This window comes from Mauremys reevesii, linkage group 1 (assembly GCF_016161935.1).
Source record: "Mauremys reevesii isolate NIE-2019 linkage group 1, ASM1616193v1, whole genome shotgun sequence".
NCBI lineage: Eukaryota > Metazoa > Chordata > Testudines > Geoemydidae > Mauremys > Mauremys reevesii.
In genome coordinates this window covers 351,468,900-351,492,537 of record NC_052623.1, presented here as the reverse complement: position 1 = coordinate 351,492,537, position 23,638 = coordinate 351,468,900, and the positions used below count along the sequence as shown (strand labels likewise).

Here is a 23,638-nt window from a genome sequence, read left to right as displayed (position 1 = left end):
ACTTCCACTACAAAATGATACACAGACATACAGACAGCATAATCATAACCAGCAACCCATAATCTGTCTTTAGACACCTTAGATGACCCCCTTTATCTAAGATTTGGTGCCACTGCAGGACCTTGGTTGCAACCCATGTTCTATATGGTCCCAATTTATATCAATAACGTCACAGGGAGCAGGGCTTGGGCTGAAACCTGAGTCAGAGCCCAGGCCTGGTGTGCACCGTAGCCATACCCTTAAGGCTCTCTGTGCCTCTGTTCTCAACCTGTAAAATGGGGGGTAATAGCACTGCCCTGCCTAACAGCGGTGTTGTGAGGATACCTGTAGGGGATGGTCACCTGCTCCAGCCTGAGAGGGCTGTCGCTGGGAGCAAGCAGTTCCCAGGCTGATTGGGGAGGCAGGCTCAGCTGTGGCCACACCCCAATCAGGGCTCAGCTGGCCCTTATAAGAGGGCAGTGGGCCAGGAGCAGAGTGAGTCTCTCTCTACTGAGAGAAGGGCCTGGCTGCTGGGAAGCTGAACAGGGCACCTAAGAGGAGCAGGGCTGGGGAGCTCCTACCTGGAAAAGCCCCAGGCTGTGGCCTTGTCAAAGGCCAGAAAGATACTAGGGTGCAGCCCAGGGTAGGGAGAGGCAGCCTGTGGTGATTGGCTTATACAGACTGCAGTCAGCCCCAGGGAAAGGGAGCTAGATGATGACAGGCAGTAGCCACTGAGGTGAGGTGGGGGTTCCCCTGTGTGGGGAGACCCAGACAGTGGGTGTACTGCCAGGGGACAGCGCCTGAGGATGAGGGGCACCAGGTCTGGGAGGGACACAGGGGCCAGCAGCAGTGAGGCACCAGCCTGCAGAGAATGCTCTGGGTCAAAGGAGCTAATTTCCAGGAGGACCAACAGGAGACACTGCAGGGGTGAGTCTTGCCCCCGTTACAATACCCATTAAAGACTGTGAGGGGCTTTGATGCTATGGGGCCATTTGGGGACCTAAAGTAGCTGGATTTCATTTTCTGATCAGAATACAAGTTTGATTGATAATGGTAATAGAGTTGCTGTAATAGAGACTTAGACTTGTGTAAAGCATTTGACTTGGTGCTGCATGACATTTTGATTCAGAATGATATGAAATCAATACAGCACACATTAAATGGATTAAAAACTGTCCCACTGAAATGTCTCAAAATGTAGCTGGAAATGGGGAATCATCATAGAGTGGGTGTGTTTCTAGTGGGATCCTGCTGGGCTTGATTCTTGGCCCTATGCTATTTAACACTTTTATAAATGACCTGGAAGAAAACATGACATCATTGGTGTCAAAGTTTGCAGAGGACCCAAAAATTGGGGGCATGGTAAATAATGAAGAGGGCAGGTTGCTGATACTGAGTGATCTGCATCACTAAGTGAGCTGGAATAGTATGTATTTCAGCAGGGCTAAATGTAAAGCCATACATCCAGGAGCAAAGAATGTAAACTCTACTTCCAGGGGGCTATCCTGGGGAGGGGTGAGTCTGAAAAAGACCGGGGGATTATGTTGGTTAATCAGCTGCACATGAGCTCCCAGTGCAACACTACCCCCAGTAGGACTAATGGGGTCCTTGGGTATGTAAACAGAGGAATATTGAGTAAGTGTAGGGAGGTATTTGTCTCTATTAGCACTGGTGTGACCACATCTGGACTACTGTGTCCAGTTCTGGTGTCCACACTTCAGGAAGGATGTTGGAAAAATTGGAGAAGATTCAAAGAACCACAAGAATGATTAAGAAAACATGCTGTGATGAAGCAGAGAAACTGCCAGCCAGCACAGCAGAGGTTAAAGAGAGCTTCTGGGCCCAGCTAGCCCCGCCCCATTATACCCACAGCCAATGCCAGGCCTGGAGGGGGAACAAAAGGAGAGAACCTGGCCCAGTTCGGGGCTAACTGGTGCAGAGGCAGGAGCTTGCTGCCTCCCTGCCTGAGGGGAAGGAGCATTAGGCAGCCAACAGGGAGTGAACACTGTCTCCCCAGTCCAGTGAAACTGCGAAGGGGACCTAGGCGCTTCCAGAACCTGAGCTAACTGAGTGAGCGAACCCCAGAGACATTACAGGGCCTGTCCTCAACAACCTGTGGGTGCCCTACCCAAAGGAGCCTGGGACCATGGCAAGGCAGTGCTCAACACTGGACTAGAGGGGCCACACCGCAAACTGAACAGACTGGTAGGAAGTAGCCCAGGGCAGCAGATTTTTACTTCTTGCTGGGAGGAGTCATTTCCTTCCTCTCTTCCTCCCCCCCCGCCCCGGTTCAGGGGTTGACATACACAGGGCCCTGGGCTGGGACCCAGTGGAGAGGGAGGGCTGAGGTCCACCCACCCCCAGCCTCAAAGACTGAGGCTCCTCAACCAAAGCCCATTCTGCCCTCTCCTCCTCACTGCCTGGGCACCAGAGGTATCTCTGAGAGCACAGATGAGACAGTCTCATCACCTGGCCCCAACCCAGCCCACAGCACTCTGGAGCTGCAATTGCAGGGAAAGTCGTGCTCAGCTCACTTGCCCTCGGCTGGAGCATGCTCAGTGGTGATGGAGTCACCAGAGTTTTTTAGCTGTGATGCTCTAACAAGTCTCTACTGTGCATGTTCACAAAACAGGCTCATGTTGAAGGATTTCCTGACTTGGGGGAAAAAAGTTTTAAAATGGTTGTAATGTTTTTAGACATTTTCCAGTTTTCTGGTTCTAAACAACTTTTCATTTTGAAAGCTAACCTAATGAGAGTGAAAAGGGGGTTTAAAAAAGAAAAGGTCAAATTTGAAACAAAACCCCCTGAACTGGGGGAATATTTGAATCCAGGTCTCAGCTTCCAGCCTTGGGCTTGGCTCTATAAACAGCCCAAACAGGAATGCCAGATCCAATCCTCCTGCACTGGAGGAGGGCGGGGCTCCTTGTGGCAGCAGCAGGGCTGCTCCTGTTCCTGTTGAAATCAATGGCAAAGCTGCCGTTGTCTTCAGTAGTGAAGGGTATGGTTCTGGCCTCCGTATTCCTGTTGCTGTGGACCATGAATAAATACCCAGTATAATGAAATGGACAGATCAGCCTTCAGTGATTGAATCAGTTCAGCCAGTATGCGGAAACATGCAGAAAATGGGGGTGGATAAAGGCCCTGTAGTGGCTTCTTGGAAGGGTGGAAGAGACCCTCATGCCGCCTGGTGCTGTCACCCATCCATCAAATGAGACCTTCAGAAGTCTCGTTAGGAGTTGGGAGCAGGGATAAGAGTCAGCTGGGGCTGACAGTTTTGCAGGAGCCAGAGAAAGCAGCTGAGGATCACCAGAGTTAGGAAGAGCCCCCGAAGCTTACACTGCTCCCAATCGTCTTCCATTGATCATTAGTCAGTTCAGCATGAGGCCAAGCTGAGTGCTTCCCCTTTACTGGATAGTGACTGTATCCTCAGCTAATAAACACCTTGCGTCTTGTTTGTAGCCCAGGATGCTGGTATATCCGGAAGCAGCCTCAAGTTTGTATCTGTAGCAAAGGGGCTAAATCCTAAGTCCCTTTGACAGCTCAGCTCTGTGGATGCTTTCAGAGTTGTAGCAGCCTGGTTTAGAGACAGAAATAAAGTGGCACTACTGCTATGTCTGTTTGCATGGCCACATGCATCATCAAGAGAACAGCCAAGTGTTCCAGCTATGGGAGCTGCACCTAGCAATGTGTGGAGAGATGTGCACCTCCATTGCCCCATGACCTCTGTACACATCTAGTGCACTTCAGCTTGGTTGGGAGAGACGCGGGCTGACTCTCAGATCTGCAGGTCTGGGTGCTTGTAACCAAAGTCACTGTGTAGGGTAACCAGGTGTCCTGATATTCAGGGCTTTTGTCTTATATTCGTGCCTATTACACTCTAACCCGTGTCCCAATTTTTCACACTTGCTATCTGGCCACTCTATCACTGTAGGACAATAAATATGCTGCCCAGGAGGCGAGTTGCAGGATTGCTATGCCCAAACATTCAAAAATCATGAATCAGCCCCCCTACAAATCATAAATTGTTTTAAAAAATAATTTTATTTGGTTTTTGAGCCTTTGAGGTATACTTGGTCTCATTTCTAAGCTTTTCTCTGCATGAGTGCTAGAAGCTTGCTCTTTTTTAAAAATGAAAGCTGAGTCTCTCAGGTAATCACATGACTCCAGAAGCTGGGGCTTTAAGCAAGTGTAAAATGTTGCAAGACTTGTGATAGAATTGTGAGAACTGGCCACGCCACTGTTTTTCAATCCCTTTTCAGAGTAGAAATGGAGGCCACTAAATTTCTCCTAGTGGGGGGCTGGGTTTACTGGCTCATGTAATGGACTGGGGTGTGGCCATGCAATCCTGATGGACCAGAATCCTGTTGAGGATTCTGACATGTCAAGTTGTTCACAGGAGATGAGTGCTTTCTCCTGAAGGCCCAGAGCCTCCATATGTCCCCCCAAGTCTCCTGTCCCCTATGGCTTTGTCAGGAGTCATGTTGACATGCAATCCCCAGCTGGCCAATAGCCTATCTCTCTGGGGTTGGACAGCATAGAGAGAACACCTGCATAACGTAATGTGAAGAGCATCAGCATGATCTTATGATCTTGCCATGGGAGACTCTCAGAGTGTTACAGGGGGTGAATGTTGCCATGGAGAGTTGCTCATCCCCAGCTCCGTCCCCTGAAAGCCATGTTGTCGGAAGAATGTAGAGTTGGCATGAAGGGGCTTCGTGGAATCAGAAATGGTGGGGAGATGGATTCCCTTGACCAGAGGAGCATGTTATCCACTCTCTTCATCCCCCTCCTTAGCCCTAGGTTTCTCTCAACACTGCAGTCAGCTGGCACTTTGTCAAAGTATGTGTGAGCACATGGGGGTGTCTTGTCAGATTTCCCCCAGTATATCTCCAATGGCAATGGCCTCACACTGTGGCAGTCTCCTCTCCTTCCTGATTGTGTCAGATGGAGTGCTCCCTTCATCCTCACCCTAGGACCTGGCCCACTGGCTCTTCCCCTTGCTCCTCCCTAGACGACATGTGGTGCTCACAGCACCATGTTCCCAGCCCCTCCCATCCTGGACAACAAAGACGCAAGCTCAGGATTGTACCTTGGTCCCCAGTCTGGCTGCATACTCTGCCTCTCCACGTATTGGCCAGCTGTATATTAGAGTTGGTGCTGCCGGACTGGAGACCCTCTCTTTGAATTACCCGGAGGGATGAATCCATCTCAAGTCAGCAGAGACCTCAAGGTACCATCCCAAGGCTGTTAGTGTCCTGTGTGAAATGAGGGGGGCTTAATGTAGTTCCTGGTACAGGGGGGCTGACATCGCTGCAACCACCATCATACATCATCCCACCTCTATGGCTGTCACAACCAGGGCCGCCCGGGGGGGGGGGCAAGTGGGGCAATTTGCCCCGGGCCCTGCGGGGCCTCCCACGAGAGTTTTTTGGGGCCCCTGGAGTGGGGTCCTTCACTCGCTTTGGGGGCCACGGAGCTTCTTCCGCTCCGGGTCTTGGGTGGCAATTCGGCGGCAGGCGGTCCTTCCGCCCCGGGACCCACCACCGAAGTGCCTTGAAGACCCACAGTGGGCGGTCCTTCCGCTCCGGGACCCACCCCCCAAGTGCCAGGTCTTTGGTGGCAATTCGGCAGCGGGGGCCCCATGCCGCTAAAGACCCCAGGCCCCCTGAATCCTCTGGCTGACCCTGGTCACAACACAAAGGCCAAACAATGGACTATGAAGCCTGAATTTATTTTCTGCCTTTCCACCCCTGTATTGCAGCGCCTAGTGTGGTAGTCCCTCCAGGTCACAATTGACACATAGTGCTAGAACACAGTAGACAAAGCTGGCACTGGACAAGTACTTGGTCTGTGGATAGAGGGCTAGTCTCCGGGCTGTCAGGTAGGCACCTTTCCCGAGCACTAAACAGATCCAGTCGTGGCAAGGGCGGAAAGGGGCTGGGTAAGGGAGGTCCTAAGAGGCACCGCGAGGTCTTGCGCGACAACATCCAGGGCATTACAAAGCCTGCGATCTGCCGGTTGGCTCGCGGCGGCAACGTGAAGCACATCTTGGGGCTGATCTATGAAGAGACCTGCGGGGTGCTGAAGGTTTTCCTGGAGAACATGATCTGCGATGCGGTGACCTACGACGGTGATGGCCACGGATGTGGTGTACGCCCTGAAATGCCAAGGGCGCACCCTGTACGGCTTCGGGGGCTGAGTCGGCTTTTAACCCAAAACTAAACTCGCGTTCAGTGTCTAAGGACACAGAGCTGGTCTTTGTAATGGAATCCCTGACAGACCCTTAACTAAGACAGAGTTGCTGGTCGCCACAGTTATGCCAGTCCTCAATTATTCTGTTATTATCTCTGCAGATGTTTACACTTTCCATAAATCCCACTGCCTTCTCCTCATCAGCTGCCTTTAAGGTTATGGGCATTTTTTTATATATTATTACTTTTGCTCTCCCTCAGTCACTCTAATGGCATTATAAACCTCGGAAATACAGATAAAATATACGGTGCATTAAACAATTCTTTGGCCACTTGAGCTTTTCGGAGCCAGTCTGATTGCTGCCAGTGCCGATGTAAATTTGGAGGATGTATATCCAGAAATTTATGAAGCCTGGAATCCTGCTGGCAAAGCATTGACCTGATTCCACTTTATAACCTAATAATGTTCCCCGATACCCTTCCTGTAAATTTTAAATTTAATTTTACAGCAATAAGAATTAGTGGTGTAATAATGTAAACATAGTGTGCGCTGTAAATCAACAATGTCCACCTGCTCCGTGTACAGAGATGGCTTGCTTATCGCTTCACCTAAGTGCACTGGTTTATTCCACTGGGATTTTTTTGGCAGAGTGGCTGTGTGTTTTCAAAGGAGTCTAAAGATGCCAGATTGCCAGCCTTACAGACTGAAGCCTTGTGTTTTCCCATGCTGTACCTGTAGTGTGGGCCAATACGAGGAAAACTTCCCCTGCTCTGCCTTCCCACTATCTCAGTCCTGACCCGGCGGGATGAGCTTTAAGGGTGAGAGGGGCAGGGCCAGATTAATCTTTTGTGAGTCCCAGTGCCCAGATCATGGCCCCACTCCCTGCTCCGCCCATACTGAGGCCATGTCCCTGCTTGGGCTCTTCTCCCCAAGGATCCGCCCTTGCTCTGCCTGAGGCCCTGCCCCCACTCAGCGTCTTCCTCCCGATGCTCCCACCACCACTTGCATGAGGGGGCAGAGAGGAGCGAACGGGGCGATGGGGGGAGGGGGCAGAAAGGGGCGAGTGAGGGAGGCCTTGGGGGAAGAGGCTGAGCGGGGCAGGGCCTTGGGGTGGAGCGGGGGGCAGGGTCCCTTCTGAGTGTGGACCCAGCACCACAGCACCATTGGTGCTGTTGTAACCCCAGTACTGGAAAGGGGAGATCAGTGAATGGCCCATCCAGCCATTGGCATCTCTCTCTCTCTCTCTCTCTCTGGGTGAAATCCTAGCACCAGTGAAATCAGTGGCAAAAATCCCTCTCTATCAAGCTATTCTGTGCCCATCACCATACCATCTCCGTGCTGTAGTTGTTCTGTAAGTAAAAGACATCTGTTTTCAGGACTGTCAATCCAGCCCTTTCCATTGGCACAGCAGTCATTAGCCATGTTCTGCACAGTACAGTTTTGAAGACATGGTCCCTGCCCCTAAGAGCTTACAGTCACAGGGTGGCCCTATGAAACTTACTATCTCATTTCAGCGCTGACATGAGGTGGAAGGGCAGGGATAGGCATCATCAATGAATATATGCAGTCATCCAGCCAAGGCTAATACACAGCCTGTTGGAGCAGAGATTTATTTTTTCAAAGTGTATGTGCTAGATAAATGTCTTTGTCTCACTTCTCCTGGGCATTGGGTCTTGTGGGGTTTGAATGAGGAGGGTCTGGTGATGGTGGCCAGGGGTATCAGTCTAGCAGGGGGATTCCAGTTATAGGAGATGGAGTGAACAAAGCATAAAGATGGCGGTGGGAGGAGTGGACAAACTGGGCATTGAGGATGGCGGCCCTGGGAGAGCGGATGGGTAGGAATGATGAGGGACCAGCTCAACTCAGTCAGGAGGTGCAAGGCTATACAGGGCCTTGATGGTGAAGAAAAGAAATCTGAATGTGACATACTGGAGAAGAAGGAGCCGGTGGATAGAGCCAAAATATAGGGTGTTGTGGTCAGTTGGATAGCCAAGGCAGATGCTCTTAGTGGCTGTGTCTTGTATGGAGTGGAAGCCAGAAAGGAAGAGGTTTTGGTAATCTAAATGGGGGCTGAAGGTCTAGCTCTGTCTGTCTTGTCATTTTCCGGTCTCTCTCCAATGCACATATCACTGGTAAATGGGTACCACTGCCTGCTGAGACTCCCAGTGAGGGTGTCAAGCCAATTAGTACCAACACTGATGCGAATCCTCATAATCCATGTGATGTTTGTATTAGCCTGTTTCTCACCCTTTGGTGCTGAGCTTTAAGTGGCACCTCTGCTTGAATCTCACTGCAAAAGAGCTGTGCAATGGGGGGAGAAGAGCAGAGAGATAATGGAGGGGAGATGTGGGGCTTTCATCCTCTGAATGCTTTGTGTGAGACCAGATGGTGAAGGTATGTGGTTTTGCATCTCCCAAACCGGGAACCCAGGGACACAGAGAGGACATTGAGAGATGCATGTATGTGGCCAACCTCATGGATGCGGTACCTTTTCCCATTTAAAATACCTGGAATTTTAAATAGTTAAACAAATTTCTCCCCTTTAGCATCCAGAAAATGGAACAATTTGGCCATGACATTTAAAACCAAGGTCCTGATCATATGGCCATCAAAGATCCCCAAATGCTTTTCATAAGAGGAAGGGTGTCAACCCAAATCCTGGCCAGATCCTAGCGCTGGTAGAACAGTGTTCTGGTGAGGTGTCAAAATTTCATTAATGTGTATAGATGCAACCATGCAGAAAAAAGTCACTAATCTGCTCTCTGTTAAGCCACATCCATCATAGTCTGCACAATATTGGAGATCTCTCTCCACCTCTCAGCAAAGTTTTAACAGAAGCTCCTGTAGAGGGATCATTCATATACTATAGTGGTGAGGCCCATATTAGAAGATAGACAGAAGTCTCATATTGCCAAGACTTATGGACCAGTGGGATCCAGTGGATATAATGTACTTGGACTTTCAGAAAGACTTTGACAATGTCCTTCACCAAAGGTTCTTAAGCAAACTAAGCAGTCATGGGACAAGATGGAAGGTCCTCTCATGGATCAGTAACTGGTTAAAAGATAGGAAACAAAGGGAAGGAATAAACAATCAGTTTTCAGAATGGAGAGAGGTAAATAGTGGGACCTGTGCTGTTCGACATATTCATAAATGATCCAGAAAAGGGGGTGAACAGTGAGGTTTGCAGTTTGTGGACGATACAAAATTACTCAAGATAGTTAAGTCCAAGCTGACTGTGAAGATCTACAAAGGGATCTCACTGAACTGGGTGGCTGGGTGACAAAATGGCAAACGAAATTCAGTGTTGATAAATGCAAAGTAATGCACATTGGAAAACATAATCCCAACTATACATATAAAATTAGAGGCAAATTAGCTGTTACCACTCAAGAAAGAGCTCTTGGAGTCCTTGTGGAGAGTACTCTGAAAACATCTGCTCAATGTGCAGTGGCAGTCAAAAATGCTAACAGTGTTAGGAACCATTAGGAAAAGGGTAGACTTAAAAACAGAAAATATGGCACTGTATAAATCCATGGCATGCCCACATCTTGAATACTGAGTGCAGTTCTGATCGCCCCATCTCAAAAAAGATATATTAGAATTGGAAAAGGTGCAGATAAGAGCAACAAAAATGATTAGGAGCATGAAATGGAGCAACTTCCATATGAGGAGAGATTAAAAAGGCTGGGACTGTTCAGTTTAGAAAAGAGATGACTGGGGGGATATGATAGAGGTCTATAAAATCATGAAAGGTGTGGGGAAAGCGAATAGGGAAGTGTTATTTATCTCTTCACATAACAAAAACTGCGAATCATCTGATGAAATTAATAGGCGGCAGGTTTAAAACAAACTTAAGGAAGTACTTCTTCACACAACGCACAGTCAACCTGTGGAACTTGTTGTCAGGAGATGTGAAGACCAAAAGTATAAGAGGGATCAAAAAAAATTAGAGACCTTACAGGAGGATAAGTCCATGAATGGCTATTAGCCAAGATGGTCAGAAATGCAACCCCATGCTGTGGGTGTTCCTAAACCTCTGACTGCCAGAAGCTGGGACTGGACGTTAGGGCAGTGCTTCTCAAAGTGGTGGTCTGCGGACCGGTGCCGGTCCGCAAGCCATCGGCTGCCAGTCCGCGGCGAGTTTCCTCATAAGAGCATCGAATAGGATAATAATATGGCACCGGTCCCTGGCACATTGGAAAAAAAAATTGCCGGTCCCCCACATCAGATAGCTTGAGAAACACTGCGTTAGGGGATGGATCACTTGAAATTGTCGTTCTGTTCATTCCCTCTGAAGCATCTGGCACTGGACACTGTCGGAAGACAGGATACTGGGCTGGAGGGACTATTGGTCTGACCCAATATGTCAGTTCTTGTATAAGCCTTTGTTATTTTTGGAGCTTTAGAGCGTACTACAAGGACTTATAAATAGTGAAAACTAAACTACCATTGACAAAATGCTATAGCATCCTTGGTTGTTTTATTCTCTGTTCACTGACGTGCTAACTGGCAAAATTCAGCCATTTGCAGTGGGTGTCTGTGCCAACAGGGCGAATTACAAGCTTTGAGTGTGTGCTTATTAGCTTAATATAAAGAGTTACACGAAATTATAGAATTAAACTACACAAGTTAAATAAATTAACAAGGATCCACTCTGCAATGCATGCCTTGTATAAATGAGATTAGTTTTTTTTTTTGTTCTCTTGGAATCTGATCTAACTCCCATTGGAGACAGCAGAAAGACTCCCATTAATTACTAATCAGCGGTAGCGGGATCAGGCCCTTACATGCTTCAGTCATTCAGGGTAGGTCTGTTATGGTTTCCGTACACACAGAGCAAGAGGTGCTTTTCCAGCCTAGGTGATATGTATTTCAGATTAAGGAAAACAACAAAGGAAGAACAAATGTAGTGTCCATGGCAGTGTACGTTTCACTCTCTTGAATCCCCCTGCTGCTAGCAGGCAGACTTCTTACCTTTAAAGGTACAGTCCTGAGCAAACACCCATAACTAATTACCGCAGAGTATCTTCGGGATCAAGGTTATTAACTAGTTCCTCCTGACACTTCGTAGGAAGTAAATGTTGGATGCAGATTCGAACCCGGGGCCAGGACTGAGCGCCCTGGCTTTGTACTGTACATCATCCAAAGAAATTGCCTTTTTAAATTTCAATTAGAAAGAACATTAGGTCAATCAGATAAAGCCACATTGTGAGAATTTCCTCTTTATGGCGCTCGCCTCTCCAATTATCTATAATGAACTTCCTAACAGAGCCGCAAACCTTTTTATATGCAAACGAGTCCTTTATTGGGGCTGCCGCAACCACCGCTTGTTAATGAACTCGAAACAAGTGTTATCAGAAAGGTTACGGTGCTTGTGGGGAGCGGTTGGCGGTGGCGGCGGCAGTGGTGGCAGGATGCGGGGGACAGGGATAAAGGGAAACAAGAAAATTCAGTCTTTGGGGCTTGGAGTGACTCCCAGGTAATATCTTCCTCCCCTCAGCCTCCCACCTGGTTCTTAGGCCTTTATATTTGATGTATGTCAAGAGAATCCCCCGCCCCAGTGGCAGATAGGGTTTGCCCACCTTTCTGCCCCAAGGATTTGCTGTGTAAATGTGTCCCCACTTGCAACCCTGTAGCTGGAGGCAGAAGCCATTACTGGGGTGGGTTTCTGGGCGGTGCGGGAGCAGGGAGTGATTTTGGGATGTGTTCTATGGGAAGCTTCGCCACAGGTGACCCTGTCTGGAGGGCTGAGCCCCTACTGAGGCAGGGAGAAAACCGAGGCTTTCAGTCGCCTTTGGAAGCAGGAACCCTGTGCAATGAAAGCCAAGCAGCATGGCTAGCGATCAAATTGGAAGTGATGCAGAGCGCGCCCAGTGCCTGGTTCCCTTACAGAGTTTAAATTCGGACACCATGTTCACTGATGCAATCGCTGAGTGGGCACCTGCTTTCAAGCAAACCTGGGGCCTGCTGAGGGAATTTGCATTGAGACCATGAGAACTGCACAGGGCTGAATGAGTCTCACCAGAAACATGGTGGCCCTCATGGATTCTGGTGGCATTTCCGTTTGAGATTTTGGATTTGTAACTGTAGTGAACCCCACGCAGATCCAAATGAGCAGATATCTTCATCCTCGAGTCTCTGCAAAACTGAGCCATGACTGGGGCCCACTCACTCTGGGAGCCTCCCCATTTCCATTCCACCTGCCCCCACCACCATCTGCCTTTCTGTTGATCTCTATAACATTGGGCTGTACTCTGCCTCACTCCCACTGAGTAGCGGTTTAACCCTTGGGCCAGGCCTGAGGTGAGGTGCTACCTGCTTCGGAGGCTCCGGTGAGGGTGATGTGGAGCCGTAATACTGAGAAAATCCTCTTCTGGTTGGCAAAGGCAACAGTATAGCCCCTTAGTGCTGCCAGAGTGGCCTTTTGTTCAAGGCCTGGCTGGATGCATTCCTGTCAGGGATGCCTAGGGGAAGTTGTCCCAGCCCTGCCACAGTGCTAAGTGTATTCAAGCCCATATAGAACTTAGCCTTGGCAAAGCCTCGTTGAAGGCAAAGTGGCTGTTCCCTCATTGAGAATCCATTACTCTTAACAGTGCCGTTGCCGTTGGATGGATTCACCCGTGTATCTCCAGGGGGCAACTCTGCAAAGGTGGGAGGGGGCTTGTCTGGGAGGAGAGCAGGTTCTGCCAGGGGCAGGCAACTTCTGAACCGGGCTGTGGCTCAGTAGGAGCTCCTCTGAGGGAGGCCGCTCCCCTGGTGGTCATGTCCAGCCTCTCCTCAGCTGTGCTGGCCATCTGAGGAGTCCCTGGCAGACCCGCATCACTTCATCTCTTGGCAGCAGCTTTTCGGAGGCTCTTAGTAACATAGCGTAGATGTAGGTGCATACAGGTGGCAATGCCAGGACAGATCAATGGACTATCGGTCCAGTGTCCCCACTCAGACAATGGCCAAGTGCCGAAGCTTCGAGGCAGGGGTGAACCGTCCCACACCTTATCGCATCTAACTTATCCCATGTGGTGGGTGTGGCTGGGATATCTTCCTGACCCCTGTAGAGAATCAGCTCACACTGCAGTGTGACCATTGATGTCCCTCATCGTTCTGTTCCTAGCTGGTATAAGTGCCGATGTTACATGTCGAATCCATTTCTCCATCTTCCTTAGATATTTGCCTCCGTAAGATACTCCCAGCACCTGCAGGAACAAGGTCCCAGACTCTCTCAAGCCATAAATCCCACTCTCAAGGCTTCCATTTTCCTCCCCACTCCTACATAAGTCATGCTAAACCTCCCCCTCCTACGCCCCTATATGCAACCTACACAATAACTTAGGGACATACATGGTTCACCTGCATTTGCCCGTATAGATTATAAAGATTGATTGTCAGGTGCTTTTTGTGTGAACAAGCAAGACAAAGTGACCGGATAGCACGGTGTGCTTGATGTAGCAGACTCTGCCCTGTGGCGCTCTGACCCTGGCAGAGGGCAGGCGGTGTGAAGGATTGGGGGCAGCGCAGTGAGAGATCCCTGATGATAATCTCTCAGGCCTTGTCTGCATACAGAAGTTGTTAACTAAAAGTGTGAAGTTAAACAGCTGGAGATAACTGGCCTAACTTTGTATGGGGACACTCCGCAGGGGTGTTAAACCTGGCTTGCTTTGGTTTAGCTGGCGAAGCTAAGGTTTAAACTCAGGTAAAGTGCCCACCTGCAGAGTTGCGCTGGGTTAGCTAAATCAGTTTAATTGCACGCCGTTAATTCCTTGTGTGTGTGTAGAGCAGGTCTTATGCTCACAGAGCCCCTTTGATCCAAACTGCCATCCCAGTGCCCCCAAAGAATCTCCGAGGGTTAAATTCCTTCCCTCTCTGAAAGGCAGGGGCAGCCCATCTGTTGGGAGCTGCGCTACGTGACTAGCTCAGGACAGAGCCTCCTAGATGGGCCTGAGCCATCAGATTCCCTTCCAGCGCTGAACTTTCCCAACATTTCAGGATATTTGGATCCAGGGTTTTGATTCGTCCATTATTTGTCCCTCCCCTTGCGGTAGGTGAAGCCTGAACCCCCGATCTCATCACCTCCAAACTTAAGGCACTTACATTTTGTGGCATGATCCCATGTCTAGCCGGAACCAGCTTTTCTACTGAGTGTTCGTTGGCTAGTGAGGGTGGCGGTGCTTTGTGCCTACATCCAGCCTTTCTCTTTCAGTGCCTTGGCAGTGGAGCAGTGCTGAGTCCCAGCAGAGAGGGACTCTTTATAGAAGTTTCCCACCAGCTGATTAAGGCACAGGCACCGAGGAGTTCCATATGGAGCTTCTTCTAGTCCTCATAGACCAAGCCTGCAGTGTGCGGGGGAGTGAGGGGGTATTGGGAGGTATCTGTAGCGCACAGGAGGACTCAGTCTGGGGCATGGACCTCCTACTAACTGGCTTGGCATGTTTTCTCCTCTCCCCCCAGGACTGTCCTCAGTTGCTCCAGGCAGACAAGATCCTGGTGCCGGTGGAAGTGATCAAGCCAATCACCCTGAAAGCCAAGAACCTGCCACAGCCGCAGTCGGGGCAGCGGGGCTATGAGTGTATCCTGAATATCCAGGGCAACGAGCAGCGGGTCCCCGCCCTGAGGTTTAACAGCTCCAGCGTGCAGTGCCAGAACACCTCGGTGAGGGAGTCCCGCGGGCGGGCCCTTTGCAGCGGCGTGGGGGTGGGCGAGGGGAAGGAGCCCCACAGTATTGGCCTGGTGGGAACCCTGAAGGAAGGTGACAAATTCCTAGTTTCCATCCCTGTTTACTGCAGGGAACAAGCTGCCCTCAGATCAGCCCCACACGTACCAATGCAGATGGGCCCCTCACCCACACCACAGCATGCGCCCCACCCTCATTCCCAGGAGTGTGAGCCACGTTTCACAGCTCCCTTGGCCTGGCTGGAGATTGCGGGGACGTGAGGGAAGTGCTGCCTAACACCTGGGAGGAAGCTGCTCAGGCTGTCCTCGCACAACTGCATTGCGCTTCGAGCCAGGACTGAAGCCCCCCCCCCCCCCCCCCGCCAGTCCAGCTCTGGACTTCCCGCACAGCCCTGCCAGTGCACCTCAATCCAGTCATTAGGACCTTAGCCTAAGACTTAAGAGACCTAGGTTCAGTTCTCTGTTCTGCCAGAGGCTTCCTGTGTGGCCCAGGGCAAGTCACTTAGGCCCAGATTCCCAATAGTAGTTAGGCTCCTATCTCCCATTGATTTCAATGGCCCCTGACTCCCTTTCTGAAGCCCACCATCTCTGCTTCAGTTCCCCCTCTGTAACAGGGGGCTAATAGCACCTCCCTGCTCCCCTGCCGGGTGTGAGGCGGAATCCATTAAAGGTTGTGAGGCGCTTGGAGATCTAGTGATGAAAAGTGCTACATCAAAGCTAGGTTTTATGACTAGATCCGCTGCCTTTAGAGTCCTGGGGCATCACACACTGCTAATTCCAGCGCTTCAATCCCGTCATTCTGATCCCCTTGGCATTACAGTGCTGGGTGCTGCACGCGACTCTGCCAATGCACTTCAATCCTGATGTGCGGCGCCCCTTGCTGTAGCAATGCTGGGGTGCCATCCACTGCTCTGTCAGGTCTCCTCAACTCTCATGCAGCTGCCCCTGTAGTTCCAGTCCTAACCTACCACATCTCCCAGCCACTTCCATTTCACCACAATGCCAAGTTATTACCCTAGTGTTATAATCCAGAGCACTTCTGCAGTATCTTCTATCCAATGAGCTCAAAGAGCTTTATAGACATTAGTTAATTGAGCCTCACAACCCCTTATCAGGGAGGGATCATCATCTCCAGTTTACAAATGGGGAAACTGAGGCATAGACAGTTGACGGGCCTTGCCCAAGGTCTCCCAGCAGGTGAATGGCAGTGCCGAGACTTGAACTCAGTCCTAACTCCTAGACTCCTACTCCACTAGTCATGAGCATCCTGACATGCGCGGTTTGTCCTGCAGGAGAAGCCAAATAGATGAAGCATTTGTTCAGAAGGGCCATCAATTGGAAGCCAAAGCAGCAGCTGTAAAGGGAGCATATTTCACACAGTAACAGAAAGAATCAAGGTTAACACAGTCAGTACCACTGTGATGGGGCCAAATGAGAACCCAGATAGACGAGCAGGCAAAGAACAGGGAGTGTTAAAGGGCCCGGAGCGAGAAGTGGTGTGAAATGGTTAGAATCACAACTTCACCCTGCCAGTGACTCACTGTGTGACTTTGGGCAAGTCACTTTGTCTCTTTGTGCTAAATTTCCTCCCTGTGTGACCCAGGATTACTAACTCTGCCCTGCCTCACAGGATGGATATGAGGATCATGGGAGGAAAACCCGTCTTAAGAGCCAAAAGTGATTTCTTATTGAAGCTGGTTTTCCAGCAGTGTGTGTGAGTGTGGAAGGGTCGTTCAAGGCAGGCGGTTGCCCAGGCAGGGTGATTTCATGTATAGATTTTGCTGTATTATCATTATTGTTGTTGTTATTTGATGATTTATTACTCAAAGGCTTAATTACAGGCATCAGCCACTTCCCTCCAGCACTCAAACTCAGGCAGTATTCTGTTGCATTAAACAGCATGTTGAAGGTTATAGGCCGTTAACCGCATTTTATGATCAGTTACAAGTGAGCATTTCCCCATCAAAGCCCCTGTTTGTCCCCCTGCTTCCATTACTGGGGAGCGCTTGAGTTCAGGATTTTGCAGAAATTTGTGGTTTGAAAAATGAAGAGCCCATTAAACACCTTCCATTTCCTTTCATGTGAGTGAAAGACGGAAGTGAAGAGGGATCTGCTAAGGTCTTTATAACTGGCCATAAAGCTGTAGTGGGGAGAGAAAGCAGCCAGCCAGTCTACGCCGTGAATTCCCAGGGACACTGTTATATGGTTCAGTATCAGTCTGGCAGCCCCAGAGATGAAGGTCAGGATTTTCAAATGTGCCCAGTGACTTAGAGTGTCTCCATTTTAGGGGGGCCCAGCTTGAGATACCTTACATGGGCATGGGGAGCAGCAGGGCAAGTTTCCCCCATATGCCCCTCTCAGTGTGTCTACAGCGCCCCTCTCCGGGTGAAAATGACATTCCATCTGCACGGCCCTTTCAGGCCTTGGCTTCCTTGCTGGGACTGCCACGAGGGTCCCCCTGGCATCCCTTGTGCTGATGGGTTTCGTTACTTAGCCATCAGTCCCTGGGAACTGAGCTCTTCAGGGCAGGGAGTGGATCTGCTTGTGCTGGTGCTGCCAGATTCTCCATTCCAGCCGAGATGGTCTCAACACAGGAGCAAAGGAGGTGGTTTTAGTCCACCCTTGTGCCTCCCAGATTCTGTTGGTCCCAGGCATAAGCTAGAGCAGCCCCAGGGATTGAGCTAACCTGCACCCTGCTACAACAGTCCCTCTACAGCCTATGGCAGCAGTCCCAAACTGCTAGGGTGCGGCATGCTTTAGCCAACCCCCTCATTTCCCCCAATAAGCTCTGTCCTTACCCAGCCCCACTAGCTCTTCAACACAAAAAAAGAAATGCGAGGCCCAATTTCTGATCTCAGTTATACTGGTAAATTGGGAGTAACTCTCCTGAAGTCATGGGAGCCGCTTAGGATTTACACTGGAGTAGCTGAGATCAGAATCGGGGCCTTCCTCTACTGGCCTTGTGGAGTTACTCTGGATTTACACTGGGGTAGCTGAGATCAGAATCAGGCCCTCTTGTTTTAAATAGTTACAACTTCAATTAAGCAATGCTCTGAGGCCACTGGGAGGGGATCAGCCTCTCTGAGTGGCCGTGAGTGATGCTGTACGCACCTCTGGCTCTGGAAGGCTGAGTCCGGCTCTGCCTTGTCTTCTGGCCTTTGTGGCAATATTTCATTTAATAACTGCAATAAGTCACACCAGGCAGTGCATTTCGGAGCAATTATTGCTCTTGTCAGGTGGTTTGAGCCTCTCAGCCTGGGCCTCGTGCTCCATCACATCACCCAAGGCATGCAATTATCACCCACCCAGACAGACCCTGCCTGCCATTACATATTGCACTTCTTATTCTGTGTGCTGCAGCCAGGCTGGCCCAAGAGTGAGGGGATGAAAGCAGAGAGCGTTTAGGAGGAGTGTTGAAAAAAAAACCTATCAGGAAGAATGGCTGTAACGGTGAGATCTATTAGCATGCAGAACAGCCTCCCCTGTGGGAAGCAATGGGAGCCCCGCCGCTTGCAGTCATTTGAAGCTGGACTGGCCAAAGCTCTGAGCAAGCATCATGCACAGGCAGCTGGCAGGTGGGTGAGAGATGGACTGGGGGACCAGGAAGGTCTTTGCCATCACTAACTCCTGTGATCTGTGTACACACGCCCACTCGGTTTGATCTTCTGCCCCTGGCTGGCCCCAGCACTCGCAAGCTGCATGGACTGATCCTTGGCCGTTAATTCCCTGCCAGTGCTGCATCTTATTCCTCGTCGTACCCCTGCACACGTGAGCCTCAGCGCTGTGTGCCTGAGACCCCTGTGTAGCTCCACACCGAGTGAGGATGAGCTGCCTTGATGGGAACTTCTTGCAGTTGAGTTTACTGAGCTCAGGAGTGTTTGTCTGGGTGGCACAGAGAGAGAGAGAGACATTGTGACCCTGTTTGTAGGAGACATTAGAACTGCTCTCTTATGTGTAAATCAAAGATGGGCAGAGGGTTGGGCACTCACACATATCTTAATTCAGAATTAATAATTCTTATTTGTGTATATTAAAGTAGCACCTAGAAGGCCCAGCGAAGTTCAGGACCCCCTTGTGCTAGATGCTGGGATCTACATAGACCAGACAGACCGAGGTGGGAGAACAGAAGGGTTACTATCCCTGATTGATGGGTGGGGAACTGAGGCAGAGACAGGCTAAATGACTTGCTCAAGGTCACACGGGGAGTCTGTGGCAGAGCCAGACACAGGTTTCTGGAATCTCAGCCCAGAGTCTTCGCCACAAGAACACCCTTACCATACTCAGGGGACACGAGGAAGTACTAAATCATAATACAGTGCAGCCTCCCTGGGGATGTTTCCCGCTCCCTGTGGAGGCCAAGCCTTGGGTGGAGAGGGGATGAAACACTTTGGCCTCGTGGCATTGCCCTGGGTGTGCTGGTCTGAGGCTGGCCACAAATGGGATTTGTCCTGTGATCTTGACCTTTGACCTTTCTCCACGCAAGCCGGGTGTTTGGTTCGCTAACTGCTCGTGCCTGGCTCTGTGGAAATACGCAGTCTCATAGGCCTGCTAGACTGATGTGGGTTTTTAATTAAGGGTACTTGTGGTAATAAAATCCCCACAGAATCTGTCGAGGTTTCATAGCTCCAGACTCAGTCTAGGTTTACACAGAAATGTGTAACGCAGTCACGGAAACCAGATGTGAAATCAAGACGGGCGACATATGTACCCTGTTAAAGATCCATTTGTGCCCCGTTCCCCCCCCATATACACACCTCCCCACGCTGCAGCTCATGAAAATGTCATAATGCCATTATATAAATCCATGATATGCCCACACCTTGAATACTGCATGGAGTTCTGCTCACCTCATCTCAAAGGAAGATGTATTAAAATTGGAAAAGACAAAGAAGGGCAACAAAAATAATTAAGGGTGTGGAACAGCTTCCCTCTGAAGAGAGATTAAAAAGACTGGGACTGTTCATCTTAAAAAAGAGAGGATGAAGGCGGGATAGGCTAGAGGTCCTTAAAATCACGGCTGGTGTGGAGAAAGGGAACAAGGAAGCGTTATTTACCCCTTCACATAACACCGGAACCAGGAGTCACTCAATGAAATTAATAGGCAGCAGGTTTAAAACAAACAAAAGGAAGTACTTCTTCACTCAACACACAATCAACCTGCATTGCCGGGGATGTTGTGAAGGCTAAAAGTAGAAGTGGGTTAAAAAAAGAGTGAGAGAAGTTCATGGAGGACAGGTCCGTCAATGGCTATTAGATGAGATGGTCAGGGACGCAACCCCATGCTCTGAGTGTCCCTAAACCTCTGACTGCCAGAAGCTGGGACTGAATGGCGGGGCTGGATCACTTGATAAATTGCTCTGTTCTGTTCATTCCCTCTGAAGCACCTGGCGCTGGCCACTGTCAGAAGACAGGATCCTGGGCTAGATGGACCATTGGTCTGACCCAGTATGGCAGTTCTTATCTTCTGCATTTGGTGAACTACATAGCAACTTTGGTTTGTGGCACACTCTTTCCTAGCTGCAAATGCTGGAGCATTTTTTCCGATTGCATTTCAGGAACAGAGGCAGTGGGGGCTAGTGAATAGTGTCTGGGGGTGGGAGGCAGGAACACCAATGTCTCATCCCATCTCTGCCACTGCTTGTGTGTGTGACCTTGGGCAAGTCTCTTCACTTTGGTTTCCCCATCTAGAAAACGAGAGGGGCTTTGTGGATTAAACAGTTAACATTTGTAAAGTTCAGTTATGTAGCGATAGACTTGATTTTACTGTTCTACTCCCAGCCTCTCTCTAGACACAGCAATAATCAGAGAGTTTAACCATCCCTGCATCAAACAGCCATTCAGTGTAGAGTGTCTTGTGGCTTAAGGATTTAAGCTATGTAGAGGGACTGTGGCCAGAAGCTGTTTGGTATATATCACAGGGCTGCTCTCTATCTGTATATGTAAACAGTAAATAAAGAGCCAATAGCTGGTACTCCAGAATATATATATATATAGTTTCTGGAGTTTGTAGGACCGATCAAACTTCGTATGCTCTGCAAATGGCTTCCTCAGGCAGCCCTTCATCAGCTCGTGAGCACTGAGCTACATCTGTGAAAGGGCAGCCTCTCCTTTGCAGGTGCAATTTGAGCCTCTACAATTTGTGCTTCGTATTCTGCACACACATTTGACCTGTGGTTGTGACTCCGGTTGTTAGAGGCGGAAGGGCTGAGATTTGCATTCACGGTTAATTTTTGCCAGCCCACAGTTACCGATATCTATTTTACAGGGGCAAATTGTCCCTGGCAAATGGAAGGTTAACAGACTCAGGGGGCTGTGAGCAAACTCCAGAGCCTGCCACTGACAATGCACCGAATATACCAATCCGGTGCCTGGGGTGTCCTAGCTGGAACTGCACCAGCAGTCTCATGCAAAATAGGGCTCAAGTGGGACATAAGTGGTGCCCGGGCCTAATGCTGAACCTCTGAGTGCAAAGAAAGAGCTGGTCTCTGAGCTAGCCAGAGCCAAACCATTGTCAAAGAGAGGCAGCACTTGGGATGCACCTGGGAATTAACTGGAGGGCGGTGCAGCCTCTGGTGTGCGGGTGTAACATGTTCCCTGAGTGCAGCAGAGCCACGTGGGCAGGCAGGAGCATTGTGCACCTGCTGCGCTCTCCGAGTGCCCACGAAGCGGGCATGGCCGTGATAGTGTCTGGGAAATGGCTGGGAACACTGAATGTGCTAACTCTGATTCTGTCAGGCACTTCCCTGCAGCTAATACGACCCCTTTGTATTGGCCCACCAGATTGCTTCCAACAAACTTCTGGGCCTACAAGGGGTAGAGGACAGTCTCCCTGGGCCCTTTGGGGTCAGTTCTGCTCCGTGTGTGCAGCAGCACGCATCAATGTCAACAGGAGTCACCTGTGCATAGCCAGGGAAGGATAGACCCTGTGTAATACCCTGGGGAAAGCTGCACTAAGCAGTATACAGACACAAACCCTGATGCTCGGAGTTTTCCAAACCACAGGAAACTTGCCGCTCCACCATGGATCCCAGAGACTGACAGGCCCTTCTGTCTACCCGCCAACATACTCAATGCATGTTTTTAGGGCCAATGGAAGGACTCCCAATGACTCCAGTGAGCTTTGGACTGGGCCCTCAATGACTCCGAGTCAAACCAGGAAAGCAGGACCAAGAGTGTTGTGGTTTTTGTTTTGCTCTGTGAATTGCTTTGTCCCAAAAGGTATCTACCCCCTCAAGAACAGCCTTCAAACCCAGGACAGCGACAGTAAGATGAGCAGCCTTGGGCTCAGCTCCTCAGCAGGTGCAGACTGGCCGAGTCGAAGGAGTGTTGCCAAGAGAGATCTGTGAATCCCAGTGTTTATTCCCTCTGAGTTGATTCTGGTTGCAGATCAGCTCTGCTAAGTTAACAAGTTAAAAATGTCACTCCCACCGCAACTTCCAGTGCTGCAAACAGCCCAAGATCTAAAAAGCCAGCTGGGTTCTTGCTGCTGGCACGGACATCCTCAGTGGATGGAAGGCTCCAGGAGAGGCAGGATGGGATCCAGCTGGTTGTTCCCTACTGTGCTGGCTCTGCAGTGCTAACTCCCAGCACGCTCAGGGAGATGATCTGTTGAGGCAGAAGGTGCATATTGTTAGTCACTCATGTGACTATACCTGTGTTTAAAAGTGCCCCCTGGTGCTATGTGGCCCAGGAACGCGTCTGATCATTCATACTGACTGGCCATGAGTGAAGCGTGCATTTCACACTGGAGCTGTGGCAGCTAACGAAGCTCCCGCTGGCATCTCATTGGCATGAGGGAGCAGCAGAGGACAGTTCTACCTCCCTAGAACCATCCTGTGCCATGAACAATACACTTTCAGCCATCGCGGCTCGAGGAATAAGCCTCCCCTCCCTCCGACTGGCTTTCATTTGTCTGGTGCGAGTCCTTTTCTGTCATCAGGCAATTGTCTGCAAAGGCAGCCTCAGACAGATCAGCAGGCTCAGGATGTATTCAGAACAAATTGACACGTTTCACTGTCTCATAAAGATGAAGGCTCCTTTTGGAAGCTGGCTGGGCATCTCCCCATGCAGCAATGTGGGCAGAAGGCATTGATTCAAGCAGAGGGTGGGGGGTTGCAGACTAAAAACATGCTGTGGGAAGGAGCCAGTTCACCTGGGGAGATGATACATTCATTGGCTTTCCCTGTGATCTTTTCTGATAGGATTCCCATTGTGCCATCTCCCACGGCTTTCCTGGCTTTAACTCATTCCTACAATGGTGCAAACAGGCAAGGAAGTATTTTTATCACCATCACACAGGTGGGGAAATTTGAGGCCCATAGAACCAAAGTGACTTGCCCAAGATCCCACAGCAAGTCAGCAGCAGAGCCAGGATGTGAAGGACCCAGGTTTCCCGGCTCTCACCTATTTACTTTAACCACTAGGCGGCTTTAGCATTTAGGGGCTTCCTCTGCTGTTTAATCCGTGGGGTCAGTTAGTGATGATGGGGACTTTAAAAGGTTTGGGAAAGTGCTCCAGAGTTCAGACCCTTCTCAGAATCTCCTGGGACCCTCAAAGTGGGCTGGTGGAGAGAAGCATAGTGTGTGCTGTTGTGCAGCTTCTCTTTGCCTGGCCAATGTGATCTAGCACAGACCTAGGCACCAGGACTCCTGAGTTCTCTTCGCAGCTCATACTTACTCATTGTTTGACCCTGGGCAAATCATGTCACCGCTCTGTGCCTCAGTTTCCCTTGTAAAATGGGGACATTAGCAGCTACCTATCCAACAGGGTGTTGCCAGTTTTAATTAACTGGTGTTTGTAA

At 49.9% G+C, this 23,638-nt stretch overlaps 1 protein-coding gene and 1 pseudogene across 5 annotated transcripts in view; both read left to right on the top strand.

Annotated features, from left to right (window-relative positions):
* Positions 1-23,638, top strand: part of PLXNA4 (plexin A4) — a 625,415-nt gene that overhangs the window by 480,538 nt on the left and 121,239 nt on the right. For all 5 annotated transcript variants that reach the window (XM_039519677.1, XM_039519678.1, XM_039519674.1 and 2 more), the window contains one exon: positions 14,617-14,817. In XM_039519677.1, coding sequence (XP_039375611.1) covers positions 14,617-14,817 — 201 coding nt within the window. The remainder of the gene's footprint in view (positions 1-14,616; positions 14,818-23,638) is intronic.
* On the top strand, positions 4,246-6,372 carry LOC120369999 (annotated as a pseudogene).